General features: G+C 40.1%; 1 protein-coding gene across 1 annotated transcript in view; it reads left to right on the top strand.

Moving 5' to 3' along the window:
* Positions 1-14,119, top strand: part of EVA1A (eva-1 homolog A, regulator of programmed cell death) — a 46,513-nt gene extending 32,394 nt beyond the window's left edge. Inside the window, exon 5 of the mRNA XM_053200820.1 lies at positions 12,812-14,119. Within this exon, the coding sequence (XP_053056795.1) occupies positions 12,812-13,185 (374 nt within the window). The 3' untranslated portion in view covers positions 13,186-14,119. The remainder of the gene's footprint in view (positions 1-12,811) is intronic.
* The last annotated feature ends 2,500 nt before the right edge of the window (positions 14,120-16,619 follow it).

Raw genomic sequence — 16,619 nt, 5'->3', positions numbered from 1 at the left:
AAAATGTAACCTACGATTAAATGGCAAATGCAAACAAAGAGAAAAAAATGCAGCATTAATGAAGAAGGGCTCAAGTTTATAATATATAAAGAGTTTTTACAAATCCATAAAAGATCGGTGTCTCAAAGAATAGTAGCAAAGAACAAGAATCAGCAGTTTGCCAAAGAAACAATGCAAATTGCTGATAAAACACACACAGCTTGAGTTCTAGCAATTGAACAAATGCAAAATAAAAGCAATGAGTTCATATTTTTATTTTATAAAATTCTCAAAGATTTGAGTGATTATGTATATAATTTCAATTTTGGAGACTGTGTGGGGAAGTGAGTACTCACAGTGTTATGGAATTGTAAATTGCTACAACCTCTCTAGAGAATGATTTGGGAACATCTGTCAAAAGCCTTAGAAACTTGGGTGTCATTTAGCCAGCAGTTCCACATCTAGGAATTTATCCTAAGGACCTAACTAGGGACATGGGCAAACATTTTGCTATGAGAACAATTGATCTCAGAACTGTTTATAATAGTAAAAAATCAGAAAAATGGCTGAATATTAATTGAAGCAGAAAGATGTGCTGTTGCGTGAATAAAGCCTGTTACTATATAGTATACACAATATAATCCCATTTATATTTGTATATTCACATGTATATGTAACCACATTTTACTGCAAATTATATCTGGATGTTGGGATTTTATGAGTGCATTTGTGCATTTTTAATTTTCTTTTGCTTAGCTGTATGCCTAAGTATTCTATACTTCATTGATATCACTTTTGTAATAAATAATGTTATTTTATTGGAATTTAAGATTTAGAATTATATCATACATATATTTTAAAAATTACTACTCCCTTATTCTTTTCTGACTTCTAGACCTAAGTATCTAAATGCCCTGAACATTACCACTTGGGTGTGCCATAAGCATTTCAAATTCAATCTGGCCTGCAATGGAATATTGTCCTTCTTTTTAAATTGTTCTTTCTTTGGTGTACCATCTAGGGCATCAGTTTTACCAGAAATACGATTTCTAGTCTTTGGTGTACCTTATTCACTGCCCATATACAATTGGTTAGGGTTGATCTATTTTGCCTCTCAATGTTTCTCATATGGTCCCCTCCATTTTATTCCCACCATCATTGAATTGATCCAAGCCCCACTGAGTTTTTGCTTATCTTATCATAATGATATTTTCCATGGTCTGCCTGCCTTCAGTCTTGCTTCATAGACTGTGTTTTATAGCAAAATGATCTTTCTGAACTGTAGCTGTGATGATGATGTAATTCTTTTTATTTTTTAGAATACTTTAGAATACTTATTATCTCTGGGATGAAGTTCAAGCACTTTTGTATGTTTTAATAATTAGGATTGTTTTAAGCTGCAGATAATAGAAAATCTCAACTTGGTGGCCTAAACATATAAGAGTTATCTTACCTTCATAAGAAGTTTGGAGGTAGGTGGTCCATTGGCTCAAAGATGTAGGGACCAGCATCTCTGTGATTTTCATGTTCTTTCTATTATGGCTGCACAGTGGCTGCTGTCACTCTTGACCTCATTCAAGATGGTTAAGAAAAGGAAGGATGTTCCAGTAGATCTCTTCTCATATTTCATTGGCCAAAACTTTGTTACATGACCATTTAGCTGAAAAAAAATGACAAAGCTTTTTCAACTTTTAGACCAGTGACTCATAACCAGGTGTGATTTTGCCCTACAGGGGATTTCAGGAAATGTCTGGAAACACTTTTGGTTGTCACAAATGGGGTGGGGTGGGGCTACTATTAGCATCTATCAGTGGAGAAACGTCCTATGATGCACAAGACAACCCCCACAGCAAAGAATTAACTGGTCCAAGAGGTCAGTAGTGCTGAGGTTGAGAAGACATGCTCCAGAGGCAAGTAAGGGAGAAGGGATTTGGGGATAGTGTAAGTTCTCCAACCTGCAGTTTCTTATGTGGCTTACCAGGGCTTTTAGTGCCTGAACTTGACTTCTCTGTACTGTCATTTAGTTGTAGACCTCCCTGACCAACACCTCACTCCAATTATTCTAAACCACTTGCTAGGCCTTTTCTGACCTCTTTGCCTTTGGCAGTCATTTCCTTTCCCAAGAATTCTTCCCTTCAGTCCTCGACTGGCTAGCTCCCTTGCAGTCTTCAAGGTCTGCTATTTACTCTCTTTGCTCCCCCACCCTGGCTTAGGTGCTCATCCGTGTGCTCCTCACACATGTTTTGTTTCCCTTGATCTCAGCACTTGGATTGGAGGAGTTAACATTTCTTGTTTCAACTCTGTGCAGCCAACTCCTTGGGATCATAATATAATAATTTATGATGAGGATAATAATCTCATTAATAGTAATAGCCTCATGAATAACTTCTAATAGGGTTAGAAAGATTAAATGGAATGATTGCTCTTTAATTTAATGTTTTGAATTGATAATACATTCTCCTGCTCACTCTTCCATTTCCTTTAGTTTCTTCCTTAAAGTCACCTTCTCAGTTAAATTCCCTCTGGTCACTCCACCTGCCTGCTCCCCTCCAGCACACATCTGACACTTCCTACCCTCCTTCCTATTTTTACTGTTTTCTTCTCCTTATCACCTTATTACTGTCTAACATACAACTATTTTATTTGTTTATTTTATTTAATATCTCTCTGAATAGACTATAGGCTCCCAGGAACACTGGGGTTTTTGTTTCTTTCCTCAGCCTCTAGAATAGTGTCTGGCAACTATTAGATGCTTAACAAATCAGTGAATCAACATGGCTCCATGATCAAACAATATAAAAAGATACATAGTGAGAAGTTTTAACTGCCCCTCCATCCAGTCCCCAAGTTTGACCTATCATCAGGCTTCTCTGCATCCTTCCAGGGTCCTTTGTGCACAGGTAAGGAAATATGAACATACAGTCTCATTCTCTCCCCTTTTATACACAGGTAGCATTTCATACATACTGTTTTGTACTTTGCCTTTTTCAGTGAGCAACCAACGTATCATAAAGATGTGTTATAGCAGTGTATAGAGAGCTTCCTTATTCTTTTAGACAACTATATCCTGTTCTTATGTACAGATAAACCATAATTTAACCAGTCCCCTGCTGATGGCCGGTGAGAGTGATTCAAATCTTTTCAAATGGGCAACAGAGTTGCAATAAATAAAACAAACCATGGCATATACACATGTTCAAGTGTATTTGTAGAATAAGTTCCCCAAAGTGGAATTGTTGGATCAAAGTATGTATAAATTAGTAATTAAGTTAAATATTATCAAAGCGCCACTTATGAAGGAATTTTACCAATTTACTCTTTTTAAGATGCATAAGAAGGTCCTGCAACAGTATCTCCCAACTGTTGGGTTTTTGACAATCTGATAAATGAAAAATATACATAAATATCATTTAATTTCTGTTTCTCTCGGTCATAGGTCAGGAAACCTTTTCTGTAAAAGGTCATATAAACAGAGAACAGTCTCTCTGTTCTAACTGTTCAACTCCTGTGTTGATAATATGAAAGCAGACATAGATAAAACATAGATGAAGCGGCTGGCTGTGTGCCAATAATAAAACAGATGGTGGTCAGGTTTGGCTTATGAGCCATAGTGTGCCAATTCCTGCTCTAGGTGAGCATCCTTTCATATATTGAAGGGCCATTTGTATTTCTTTTTCTGTGAACTGTTTGTATCTTTTGTCCATTTTCTTTCTTGGTTGGTCTTTTTTCTTAATGCTCTTTCTAGAATGCTCTTTATGCACTAGCTCTTTGTCTCTATTACATATTTCAAACATTTTTCATAATTTTGGCATTTGTCTTTTAACTTTGTTTACAATAATTTTTTTCAATGCAGAAGTTTTGGGGATCATTTTTTCATTTAACTAATATTCTTTGACTATGTAATTATAAGTACAGTGGTGTGGACCATGTGTAGTTCGCTAGAATTTGAATCATTTTTCCTATGAGACTGGCTTGAGAAAGATTGTCTCTTAACAGTGAGGGGACCTAACCCACCATAACTCAATTAATAGTCACAAATTTGGAGCTTGGAGAAACTACCATAGTTTCTGTTCTGTGTAATCCCTCTTCTGGAAATCCTGTGGGAGTTGAGAACCTTTGTGTCTTTAGCCCAGAAGGCACTGTAAACTAACAGTAAATTTTTGTGGAATAAAGTAACCTTTTATTGACCTATAATATTTGAACAAATTTTAACAATTGGAATATACTCTCCTGGAGAGGGCTTGGTAAAAGTAGTACTTTCATTCACAGCCAATGGCAAGATAATTTAATGTACTACTTTTGAAAAGCCACTTGGTGATATGTATCAAGAGGTATAAAAATATGTATCCCTTCTAACACAAAGATTTCTTTTCTGAGGGGGCACCTAGGTGGCTCAGTCGGTTAAGCATCTGACTTTGGCTCAGGTCATGGTCTTGGGGTTCGTGAGTTCAAGCCCTGCATTGGGCTCTGTGCTGACAGCTCAGAGCCTGGAGCCACTTCAGAATCTGTGTCTCCCTCTCTCTATGTCCCTCCCTCACTCATACTCTGTCTCTGTCTCTGTCTCTGTCTCTCTCTCAAAAGTAAATAAACATAAAAAAAAAAAGCGTACTTTAAAAAGAATGATTCCTTTTCTGAGAATGCATTCTAAGGCAACACATGAAACAAACAAGCAGAAAAGGAAGTAGTGTTACACACAGAAGTACTCTGACTATACATTTGTCCAAACTCACAGAATGTACAACACCTAGAGCCCGAATGTAAACTATGGACCTTGTGTCATTATGATGTGTCAGTGTTGGTTCATCAACTGTAACAAAGGTACCGCTCTGGTAGGGGATGTTAATAATGGGAGAGGCTATGGGTGTGTGGGGGTGGGGAGTATGTGGGAAATCTCTGTCTTTTCTTCTTAATTTTGTTGTGAACCTAAACCTGCTGTAAAAAGTCTTAAAAGCAAACAAACAAAAAACCCATGCAGATAAAAATATATAAACTATATAAATATAATGAAGTAAATATAAATAAATATGTACATATTCTTATGACAGGAAAAAAGAACAGAAGAACATTCACTACACTACACAGTATGTAGTTATATTCAGGCTGTGAGCTTATGGTTGTTTTACAAATTTTTGTCATTCCCTACTCTTTTAATGCTATATACACACATACATGTACATTTATATGTATGCACACATATATACACCTACATACATCTATACACATGTTAATCAACATACAATAAGTTTATTAACTGGACTTTTAGAAACTGTGTATTCATGATTTAATTCAGTATTTGTGAGATACACATAATGAGCAAGGCAATATGCTAGATGCTCTAGAAATTCAAAGTGAATCATGTGGATTCTGCCCTCAATTTTCTCTGTTATATGGGAAAAATAGTAGTTATATAACTAATTGTAATACAACTACATAAAGTGCTGCCTAGATTGGAGGGGCTAATTAATCACACTCTTCCTTCCAGACTCAAGAAGCCAGAAACGCATCAGAATAGGGTACTGACTATAGCAGTGGTTAAGCCACAACAGAGAATGTTCTGGGCCTTCTACCTAGCTCCCCTTAGTCCTGGGGTGATACGATGGCAGGTCTTCCCTGCTGCAGGTGAAGAAAGGTGAGCAGGGTGGATTAGGATGATGGGTAAGGGAACAGAAGGCCTCTTTTGGGGAGTGCTTATGGCCTGGATGGCCTCAAAAAGGTGAGGATGGCCTCAAAAGAGGTGAAAGCAAGGGAGTATACTCCAGAGCCAGCCTAGTGTGGCAGGGATTCTCCAATATTCCCTCTTCCTGAGGAAGAACAAGTCAGGGATGGAAGAAGGAGGGAAGCTTTCTCCAGCATTTCAGAAAGGGCAGAAGTGTTAGTAGGAGTCTTCGCTTCTTTACGGTGAGGGACAGAATCTCATAAAGAGGAATCCTTGCAATACCTGAAGAGTTCAGAGAAAAAATGATGCTAAATACTCCCTGATACTACAAAAGCCTGTTACTCTCTTTAAAACCTATTTGTAAAACTTTTTTTCTTTCCAGTCAAGGGATTACAAGCTTTGAGGCCAACAAGAAAAGTCTAGGCAGGAGAACCAATTACACTTGCACGGAGACCAGCTGATCTGGCCTGGGCTCCTTCTGCTCTTTTGCAGAGTTTGCTGGGCATGGTCTGACCTCTGAAGGTGCAAATGAAATTAGTCCCAGGACCTCCACATAGAGCCTTTTCCTGCTCATGAAAACAATGACCCTGCAGGAAGCAAGATACAGCAATACATTTATTTTTATTTACTGAGGGAAAACAACCGGCAATAGCCCTCCCCACTCTACTTCCTGGGCAATTAACAGCTGTCTGGATCTGGCCAAGACCAGGGTGGATCATTGGCCAAGAGGAAGTGACCTGGAGCAGAGATGAGAAAAAACAACCACGATAGAGCTACAGTTTCGATTTTTGCAGAAGCATGATGAAGAAAACCAAAACAAATTGTATCAGCTGTGAAAATCAACCCTGAGTCACCTCCTCAGGATCCAGTGAGGCCCAGTAAACTCCCTTGCTCTCTCTCATTGCTTTTGCTGGGCTTCTCTAGGAATCCTTGTCTGAGACTGCTGTAGGCCAAAAAGTATGTTTTCTGGTTGGAGTAGCAGGACAGGATGGACTAGTTAAGCTGGGGAGAGGGGAGAATAGTGGTTCCCAAGATAAAGTTCAATAACCATCTTCCAAGTTAACCTATGTAATGGGAGGCTGTGAGGGCAGGGTGTGAAAAACATGGAGAAATACATTCACAGGGAAGAAAGGGTGGGATGAGAAAAGGAAGGAAGGTAAGGGAGAAAGGGAAAGAGGGAGGAAAACAGATAGATTAGATGGATGGAGGGATGGATGCGAGGGAGGGAGAGAACTCAGAAGGAAGGAAGAGAGGGAGAGAGGGAGAAAGAAAATAAATAGAGTGGGTTATTATTTATTGAATGCCTATCTTTGTCAAGATCATGGATAATCCCTTTATGCTGGTCATCTGTAATACCTTTAACCCTTACCACAATTCAGTGGGGTAGGTAAGTGGTGTTTAAGAAATGACTTAGATGAGGCTTCAGACTGATGCAGTTCTGCCCAATGGTTTTCCATCTTGGTAAAAGCATGGATTTGGGTATCTTTTCTAGAAAGCCTCCTCAGAGCCCCATATCTGAACTTTAGCTTTTCCACTTACCTTTATGTTTCCAGAGATCCCTCTTTATGCTTCGTAATAGCTCTTCCCTTTGGTCCTGGAATGATTGGGTCTACTTCCCTGCTGGTCTGCTCCTTAAGGCAAGAGCTGCCTCAGTTCTCTCAGTTTCTGCTGGATATCAACCAGACAGAATTCAGTTCATCCCCCTTCACTGAACATGTATTTATTTATATCAAGCAATTAATTCTTATTAGATATAATTGACATAACATTGTATAGATTTAAGGTGACAAGGTGTTGACTTGGCATATTCATATATTGCAGTGTGATTACCATCATAACATTAGCTACCATGTGTCTCACGTCCCCTAATTATTATCTCTTCTTTTTGTGTGGTGAGAACAATTAAGTTCTCTTAGCAACTTTGAAGCCTGTAATACAATATTGTTTTCTGTAATTCACTATGCTGTGCATTAAATCCCCAGGACTTATTCGTCTAGTGGTTACAAATTTATAGCCTTAAACAACACAGCTACGATTCTCTCATTCTCTAGCCCTTGTTCCATCACTATACCCTCTGTTTCTGTGAGGAGGGCCTCTGTAGATTCCATATATTAGTGATAACATACAGTATTTGTCTTACTTTGTCTGACTTATCTCAATTGCAATAATGTACTTATGGTCACCACACATTTTCTTTATCCATTCATCTGTTGATGGACACTTAGATTGTTTCCACATCTTGGTTATTATGAATAATGCTGCTGCAAACATGGGAATGCAGACATCTCTTAAAGATAGTGATTTCACTTCCTTCTGTTTCCCTGTTCATTTCAATCGACGTAGAAAATGCATTGGCAAAATACAACATCTTTCATGATAAAATCCTCAACAAATTGGGTATAAAAGGAACGTAATTAAATATGATAAAGGCCATATATGACAAACCCAAAGCTAACATCATGGTCACTAGTAAAATATTGAAAGCTTCTCAACTGCATACAAAAGATCCACCATTTTATTCTTTATAGTTTTGATGTCACCATTTACCTCTTTTTACATTGTGTGTCCATTAATAGATTGTAATAGTTATAGTTATTTTTAATACTATTTTCCTTTAACCTTATACTATCATTTAGTGGCTAATATGTGATTCTGTTACAGAATTAGAGTTTTTAAAATCAGACTGCATATTTACCTTTACCAGTGTGTGGTATACTTTCAAATGTTCTCATGTCACTAATTAGCATTTTTTCACTTCAACTTGATGAACTCCTTTCAGCATTTCTTGTAAGGTAGGATAGCCTCAGCTTTAGTTTCTGTAAGAAAGTCTTTATTTCTCCTTCATATCTGAAGGATAACTTTGCCATATAGAGTATTCTTGGCTGGCAATTTTTTCTTTCAACACTTTAAGTATGTCATTCTACTCTCCCCTGGCCTGTGGAGTTTCTGCTGAGAAATCCACTGATAGCCTAATGGGTGTTCCTTTATAAGTTACACTCTTTTTTACTCTAGATGTGCTTAAGATTCTTTTTCTTAATTTCATTATAATGTGTCTTGGAGGTGTTTTTGCTTTAAGATAATAGGGTGATCTAATAGCTTCATGAACTTGGATGCCAAAGCCTCTTCTCGGTTTTTGGAAGTTCTCAGCTATTTTTTTTTTTTAATTTATACAGAGAGAGAGAGAGCACACATGAGCAGGGGGGAGGGACAGAGAGAGAGAGAGAGAGAGGGAAAGAGAGAGGAACTACCAAGCAGACTGCATGCTCGGCATGGAGCCTAATGTGGGGCTTGATCCCATGACCCTGGGATCATGAGGTGAGCCAAACTTGAATTGGACACCCAACCGACTGAGCCACCCAGGCAGCCCTCAGCTATTATTTTAAAAATAATCTTTCTGGCCTCTTCCTCCTCTCTTCTCCTTCTGGAACTCTGATTATGCTAATATTTGTACATCTGACTGAATGGTCAGGTCACATAGGCTTTCTTCACTCTGTCATTTTTTTTCCCTCTGTTTGCCTTTGATTGGGTTATTTGAAAACAACTGCTTCTAGGTCACTTATTTTTGTCTTCCATTTGATCTACTCTGCTGCAGATTCTCTCTATTGCATTTTTCATTTCAATCATTGAATTCTTCAGCTCCAGAATTTTGTCTGGTTCTTTTTTAAGGTTTCTATCTCATTGCTAAATTTTTCATTTTGTTCATGTATTTTTTCCCTGATTTCATCGAATTTTCATCTGTGTTTCTTTATAGCTCGTTGTTATTTTGAATTCTTTACCTGCTAGATCATAAGATTTCATGTCTTTTAAATCTTTATTGAAGGATTATTATTTTTTGGTGGTGGTAAGTTTCTTGATTCTTCATGTTCCTTATAGCTTTGTGTTGCTGCTTTGTCTTTAAAGTAAAAGACACTTCCTCAAATCTTCACTAGTTGCCTTCAGATGGAGTATATTGTTCATTGATCCTGTTTTATCTGGACTTGCATTTATATACCTGCTCCACACTCTTACTCCCTCTTGTGGCAAAATTTTTAAAGCTTTTATGTCTTTTCTGGATCTTCTTACAGCTCACCTGGCTGGCTACTAGAAACCTCCCTTTTGTTTTCCAGAAGGTGGTGCTACAGCTCAAGTTTGTGGTTTCTCTCTTGCCCACAGATCCTAGTCTATTTTTCTGATAGCACTCTAGTTTACCCAGCTTTCTTTTGCTGCCAATCTTGGAGCCTGAGTAAGGAGCCACCTTACAGCAAGGGAAAGTGTAGGTTTAGCACTTGGGGCATGAGGGGTGTCTGTCAGCTGGTGGAGAGATCCTTGGCTGAGGTTCTCCCAGTGGATTGTGGGTGGACTTTCTCCAGACATCCTGAGTGCAGTCAGCATGAACCATGTCTCTTTAATGCCCTTTGATAGTCTTATCTGTCTCTTTCCCAATTTCTTCCCTCCCCTCAGTCATGGGGGTCCCACTTTAGACTCTGGATGTTCCTGGAAGGAAATGGGTTTTTCCCTGCTGCATCCAGCGTAGCTGGGGTAACCAGGCACTCACACACAGCTCTCACTTCCCCCCACAGAGTGGTGCCAGCGGATAGTTCAATTCTGTGCTGTCAACTTGGAGGGGAGGGGCAATGCCGGAAAATTTCCTTCAAACCCCTTTATTGTTTGTTTGTTTGTTTGTTTGTTTCCTTAAGCGATGTTCTGGAATTGTTTCATCCAAGTCAGCACTTTTCAAAATTTTCCCCAAACACAGCTGGGAAGGATTGGGTTGGGGTTGCTAGTTCCACAGCCCAAACTGAAGTCTGTCTGTGGTCTATTATGGGATGATCAGATGGGCGAGACTCCTCCTGGGTTTCTTGGGCTATGTTGTTGGATCACAAGACTCCCACAGAGACACTTTTGTTTGTGGATTGATGCTTAATTAGCTGTTAAAAACAAGGGGCACAAAAAGTAGGGATATGTTACACTGCTATGATATTGATGTCACTTCCCTTTCACCACATTTACGTTGTTGACTACTCTTGCATCTACTATTAGTGTCCTCTGTTTCCTTCACTCCTCTTCATACCTCTAATTTATATCTGTTTTATTCACATAACTGTCTTTTTGGCAGGAGTTTTGGAGAGAAGGAGGTATCATAAACACATGTGTTCAATATTCTGTGTTTAGACTGATAGAGCCTTTTTTTGGGGTACAATTTAGGATGCATAAAACTTCAAAATGCCTATGCCCTTTGATGCAGTTATTCTATTTCTAGGTAACTAACCTGTAGAAATAATTCTGCATGTGTATAAAGAGATGTGTACAAGAACACAAGCATGTTGACTCTAGCATTGCTCAAAATAGTAAAAAAATTGTAAACCACTTATATTGATAGTATTAAGGAAATGGTTAAATAAACTTTGATATGTCCACGCTACAGAACACGGTGCAGCAGTCAGAAAGAATTCTGTTGACATATCTGGAAAGTTCTCTAAAAAATATTCTTAAATTAAAAAATATATATATGATACCACTTACATTCTTTAAAAACTACAAAACAATGTGTATTTTGATTCATACTTACAAGTGAATACAGATTATGGAAAACTAATTTGTTGATGGCAATCTTGGGTCATATCACATTGATTATGCCCTGTGACTCAAGGCCAGGCATGCCCCTATGTTTTCATACTTGCCTAGAAAGGGAAGGTTATTCACCCCAAGTCTCTCATCCTGTTGAGCACATCATACAGGGATCATCATTGGGCTCACTAAGCATATTGCACATCAACAGAATGATTATTTTCTTTTCTCACCAAGGAAAAGTTCAAATTTCTCCCCCACAAATTACCTGATGAGGTTATTATAAACTACCTACTCTGGCCTTTCAGTCTGTGATTGTATAAGCTATCTATTGCTGCAAAGCAAAATACCTCAAAACTTAAAACTTAAAACAATACATATTTATTATCTTGTCATTTCTGTGGGTCAGGAATCTGAGACTGGCTTAGCTGCAAGGCCAGGGCTGCACCAGGAGGGCATGGTTCACTTCCACATTCACTCGCATGGCCGTCGGCATGTTCAGTTCCTTCCAGGCAGTTAGCCAGAGGCTACACTTAGTTCCTGCCATGTGGGCCGCTCTATAGAGCAGCTCACAACATGGCAGCTGGCTCCATCAGAACAAGTCAGTGAGCAAAGCCAGAGAGAGAGAGAGAGAGAGAGAGAGAGAGAATAAGCAAATTGGAAGTCAGTCTTATATAACCTAATCTTAGACTCATCCATCACTTTTGCCATATTCTATTTGTTAGAAATCCTTGACTGGGTCCAGCCCATTAGGTCCAGCCCTCAAAGGGAAGGGCTTGTGCAAGAGTCTGAATACTAAGAGGTGGGGGGGGGCGGGGGCGGGGAGCATCTTGGAAGCTAACTACATTTGTTGACTAGACCTGTAATGGTATAGTTAGAATAAGGGAGGCAGCTATCCTTGGTTTTATTTATAAATTTGTTGTCAAGAAGAAGAAGAGGAAGAAGCAGGAGCAACTGCTGCTGCTTACAGCTGTGATTAAAAAGTTATTCAGGGGTTGCAGGAGCATATTCAGAAGCCAAGAATTTTCCCATATAGGCAAAAATGGGCTTTAAGCACAATACATCTGTGAGAGAGAGAGAGAGAAGAAACAGAGAAATTGAGCATGCACACGAGTGGGGGAGAGGGTCAGAGGGAGGGAGAGAGAGAGAGAGAGAGAGAGAGAGAGAGAGAAAATCTTAAGCAGGCTCCATGCCTAGCACAGAGCCTGCTGGGTATCAGGACTGTAAGACCATGACCTGAGCTGAAAATCAAGAGCCAGATGGGCTTAACCGACTGAGCCACCCAGGTGCCCTTAGACACATACATCTCTTAAGCAAATGACATCTAAGTACACTTGTGCTTATAATAGGTGCTAAATAATACTTTTCTTTCTTTTATCTTTTTTTCAAAATTATTTCAAATTTAAAGTTGCAAGTATATAGGAAAAGAATCCCATACACCCTATACCCAGATTCAGTACTTGTTGATAATTATGTTCTGAATACAGTATGCAGTTTGTCACATAGGAAGGCAATATTGTAACCATCGGAACTTTGAGGTGTGCTGAGACGTGTGCAAGGTGGGCGGGAGCTCTGTTTCCTCTGCGCATCTGGAGTCGACATCACTAATGCCTCTGTTTCCTCCCGCAGAAAACCCCGAGCGCGCAGCTCTGTACTTTGTCTCCGGCGTGTGCATCGGGCTGGTGCTCACTCTGGCCGCCTTGGTGATGAGGATCTCTTGCCACACAGACTGCCGGCAGCGTCCCCGGAAGAAGTTCCTGCAGGACCGAGACAGCAGCAGCGACAGCAGCGACAGCGACGACGGCAGCTCGGACACAGCGTCTGACATCTCCGTCAGGAGACACCGCCGCTTCGAGAGGACTTTGAACAAGAACGTGTTCACCTCGGCCGAGGAGCTGGAGCGCGCCCAGCGACTGGAGGAGCGGGAACGCATCATCAGGGAGATCTGGATGAACGGCCAGCCGGAGGTGCCCGGGACCAGGAGCCTGAACCGCTACTACTAGGGGCGGGAACGGATGCCCGCGTCTCAGGAAGCCGCCGGGGAGGGCCAGGGTCCACCGGCAGGGTGGGCACAGGGCTGAACGCAGTTCTGCTTAAGCCCTGGGGGCAGAGATAAGCAGGACACGCCCATTTCCCAGACAGGAGGACTCATCTTTCCTTTTCTATTAAATTCATGGAGAAGTAGAAAACCCAAGTCAGTTCATCAACCTTTCCAGGTCTTGGAACGGTGCTGAAAACCCTCTCCAACAATGTGGGTGGAGATTAGAGAAACGGGACTGTGGTTTCTCTTGATTTCTGAGGATCTCAGAAGTTTCTGCAGACTTCATTGCTTTGTGTTATTCCTTTACAAAAGGAAGATTTTCATGGCATGAAGGCTAGGAATAGCAGGGTGAACTTAACCCAGTAAATGCAATTTTCTAAATGACCCCATGCTATGGAGGTGATTCTCATCCAGATAGCATGATCTATGCTTATTATTTAAGGCTGATTTTTAAAAATCTTGTGTTGCAATGGCAACCTTGTCCATTTTAACTGGCACCTCAGGGATTAAAATCCTATTTTTTAGTATAGTTCCCACCTCATTCATGAAGATGGATAGAATTAATGTATTATGGGAGATGTGTCAGTGAACTAGAAAATATCAATAACCTCAAAGGATGAAGGGTTTTATTTTAAATCGTTTATAAAATATATATTAACATGCATATTTGAAGATGCTGCATAAGAATAAAAGATGTGTCTCCCCCTGCCTCCCCCCCCCCTTTGGAGGAAAGAAATTTTGTTATAAATCTAGATACTCATGATTTTAAACATTTTGTTAAAAAAAACAAGTTTGAATTTCCAAGAAAAGAATGGGAATGGGAGATGAGGAATAAAGCCAAAATTAGGATGAGATAAAAAAAATAATAAATACTACATAAAATCTTTTTTGTTTCATGTCCATCTCTGTGGTTATATTTACCTTAAATGGCAGTCATTTCATAGGTGGCTATGGTCTTTTGCCAGGCTCTTTTAATAATTGGGGAATTAGGAGGAATGGAGAAACCGGAGAATAAAGAAATGGCCTTTGTGTGACTAACTAGGGACTTTTTTTTTAACATTTTTTAAAGTTTATTTATTTATTTTGAGAGAGAGAAAGCATATGCACAAGCAGGGGAGGGGCAGAGAGAGAGAGAGAGAGAGAGAGAGAGATTCCCAAGCACCTCTGCACTGTGAGTTATAGGTCTGTTGGCTCCCTTCTCTTGACATGCAGTGTGTTCCTTAGTCTGTCCCAGCGCTCCTGACCCTTCCTACTGAGAGCATCTCCATTGGCACCCATTGGTGTCATCAGTATGTCTGAAAGAATGGTTCTGAGACTTCCTCTGCTGGGGTCTCTATTGCTTTAGCAACCCACTGTCTATGATAGGGACTTGGTGGGCTGTCTTAAGAAGTGAATGATCACAAAGCTCTGTTTGCCCAGGGGACAATATAGTTAGCTTGAAACCTTGGTGGCTGGTCCGATTATACCATTTTGGGTTGCCTCACTGGCTAGTAACAACTGCCAAAAATCTTGTTAAATCAATGTCTTTGAGTCTGGGTTCCCACCCTTGTGCTTTCAGTACCTAGGCAATAATTGGCTGGGCTTTAGGTTAACCACATCCATCTCCATCTGTCTTTTAGAAAAGTGAAACATTGAGGTGTCTTCATCCCCAGGATTCATCCAAAGCTGATAACAGGGAAAGATATGACCCTCATTAGGCAGGGGCTAAGGGGGCAGTGGTAAAGGTGTTTGGGAAGGTTCTGGGTCATCTGGTTTTCTTAGCCCAATATCCTGATGCCTTTCTGGCAAGTCCATACAAGTTCCCATTTTGAGGGCGGTGGGGGCTTTGCCTAAGGCACAAAATACTAGATAACAGTTTAACCCACTGCTTCACTTTCATATACCCAGGATTCCAGCTTTCAGTCAAAGATAGGGAGGCCTTACATTCCTTATCTTGACACAAGCAGTTCTACATTTAGGTCTGTCACTCCTGGTTCCAGTTTCTGCAGGAGGCCACATTCATTTGCAATAGAATGATACCCAACTTAAGAGCATTTATTGGTTCATACAACTGGGAAAGGTGAGGTTGGATCTGGCTTCATGGATGATGGGGTCCAGCTGCTGAAACAAAAGTTTGTTCTTTCTCAGCTCTCACCTCTGTTTCTATTGCTGGTCTCATTTTCTTCTCCTTCAGAAGAAACTGTGACATATGTAGACCAACGTAGTGTATTGGATTAATTGCTACTGACCAAGCGTCCATACAGCCGTAAGTGGGGTGTGTGTGTGTGTGTGTGTGTGTGTAGGCAGTTTCACAGTTTACTAAGCTCAGGAGACAGCATGGCAAGGATGCTTCTGATGCAGCTTCCCTGGTCTTCCATGTTTCCTCAGAGAAACACCGGCTGACAGTTAAACATCTGACATATTAGGAAGCATAGTCACCCTAGGAAACTCCCACCAACTTCCTTTAAGAGTCTCTTCCTACACTGTGAGGCACAGGTAGTCACTATCAACTCATGGCACATCTCAGCCCCCTCAGCGGAACCTTCACTAATGGCAGGGAGTACACTCCAGGCGCTTTTGGATTTAACATCATCCCAATACAAGGACACAAGAGGAGAGAAACATCTTGCTTCAAGGTTCAAGATTAAAATCACAGGGAAGGACTACTTGGCCTGGCTTGTGTAGTGTGCCATTCTAGGAGTTTTACCATTACAGGTATTATATTTAAGTCATTAGGGATGCCTGGGTGGCTCAGTCAGTTGAGTGTCTGACTCTTGATTTTGGCCCAGGTTGTGATTCCAGGGTCGTGGGATCAAGCCCCATGTCAGTCTCCGCACTGAGTGTGGAGCCTTCTTAGGATTCTCTTTGTTTCTTTCTCTTTCTGCCCCTCTCTCTGGTTTTCACACACTCTCTCTCTCTTAAAAAAAAAAAAAGTGATTTTCTCATGGTCATGAGATTGAGCCCCACATCAGGCTCTGAGCTGATCATGGAGTCTGCTTAAGATTCTCTCTCTCCCTCTGCCCTTCCCCCCCTTATGTAAGCTCGCGCTCTCTCTCAAAATAAAAAAATAAATATAATAATTAAAAAACACACTTAAGTCTTTAATCCATTTTGAGTTAATTTTTGTGAGTGGTATATAATAGGGTCCAATTTCATTCTTTTGCATGTAAATATCCAATTTTCCCAGCATAATTTATTGAAGAAGCTATCTTTTTCCTATTGAGTATTCTTGGCTCCCTTGACAAATATTACTTAGCTACCTATGTGTGGGCTTATTTTTAGACTCTTGATTCTGTTCCATTGGTCTATGTGTCTGTTTTTGTGCCTGTATCATACTATCTAGATTTGTAATATGATTCGAAACCAGGAAGTGTGACACTTCCTGCTTGCATTTCTTGCTCAAGCTTGATTTAGCTA

This window comes from Acinonyx jubatus, chromosome A3 (assembly GCF_027475565.1).
Source record: "Acinonyx jubatus isolate Ajub_Pintada_27869175 chromosome A3, VMU_Ajub_asm_v1.0, whole genome shotgun sequence".
In the NCBI taxonomy this organism is placed as follows: Eukaryota; Metazoa; Chordata; class Mammalia; order Carnivora; family Felidae; genus Acinonyx; species Acinonyx jubatus.
This window is presented reverse-complemented; position numbering and strand designations above follow the sequence as displayed.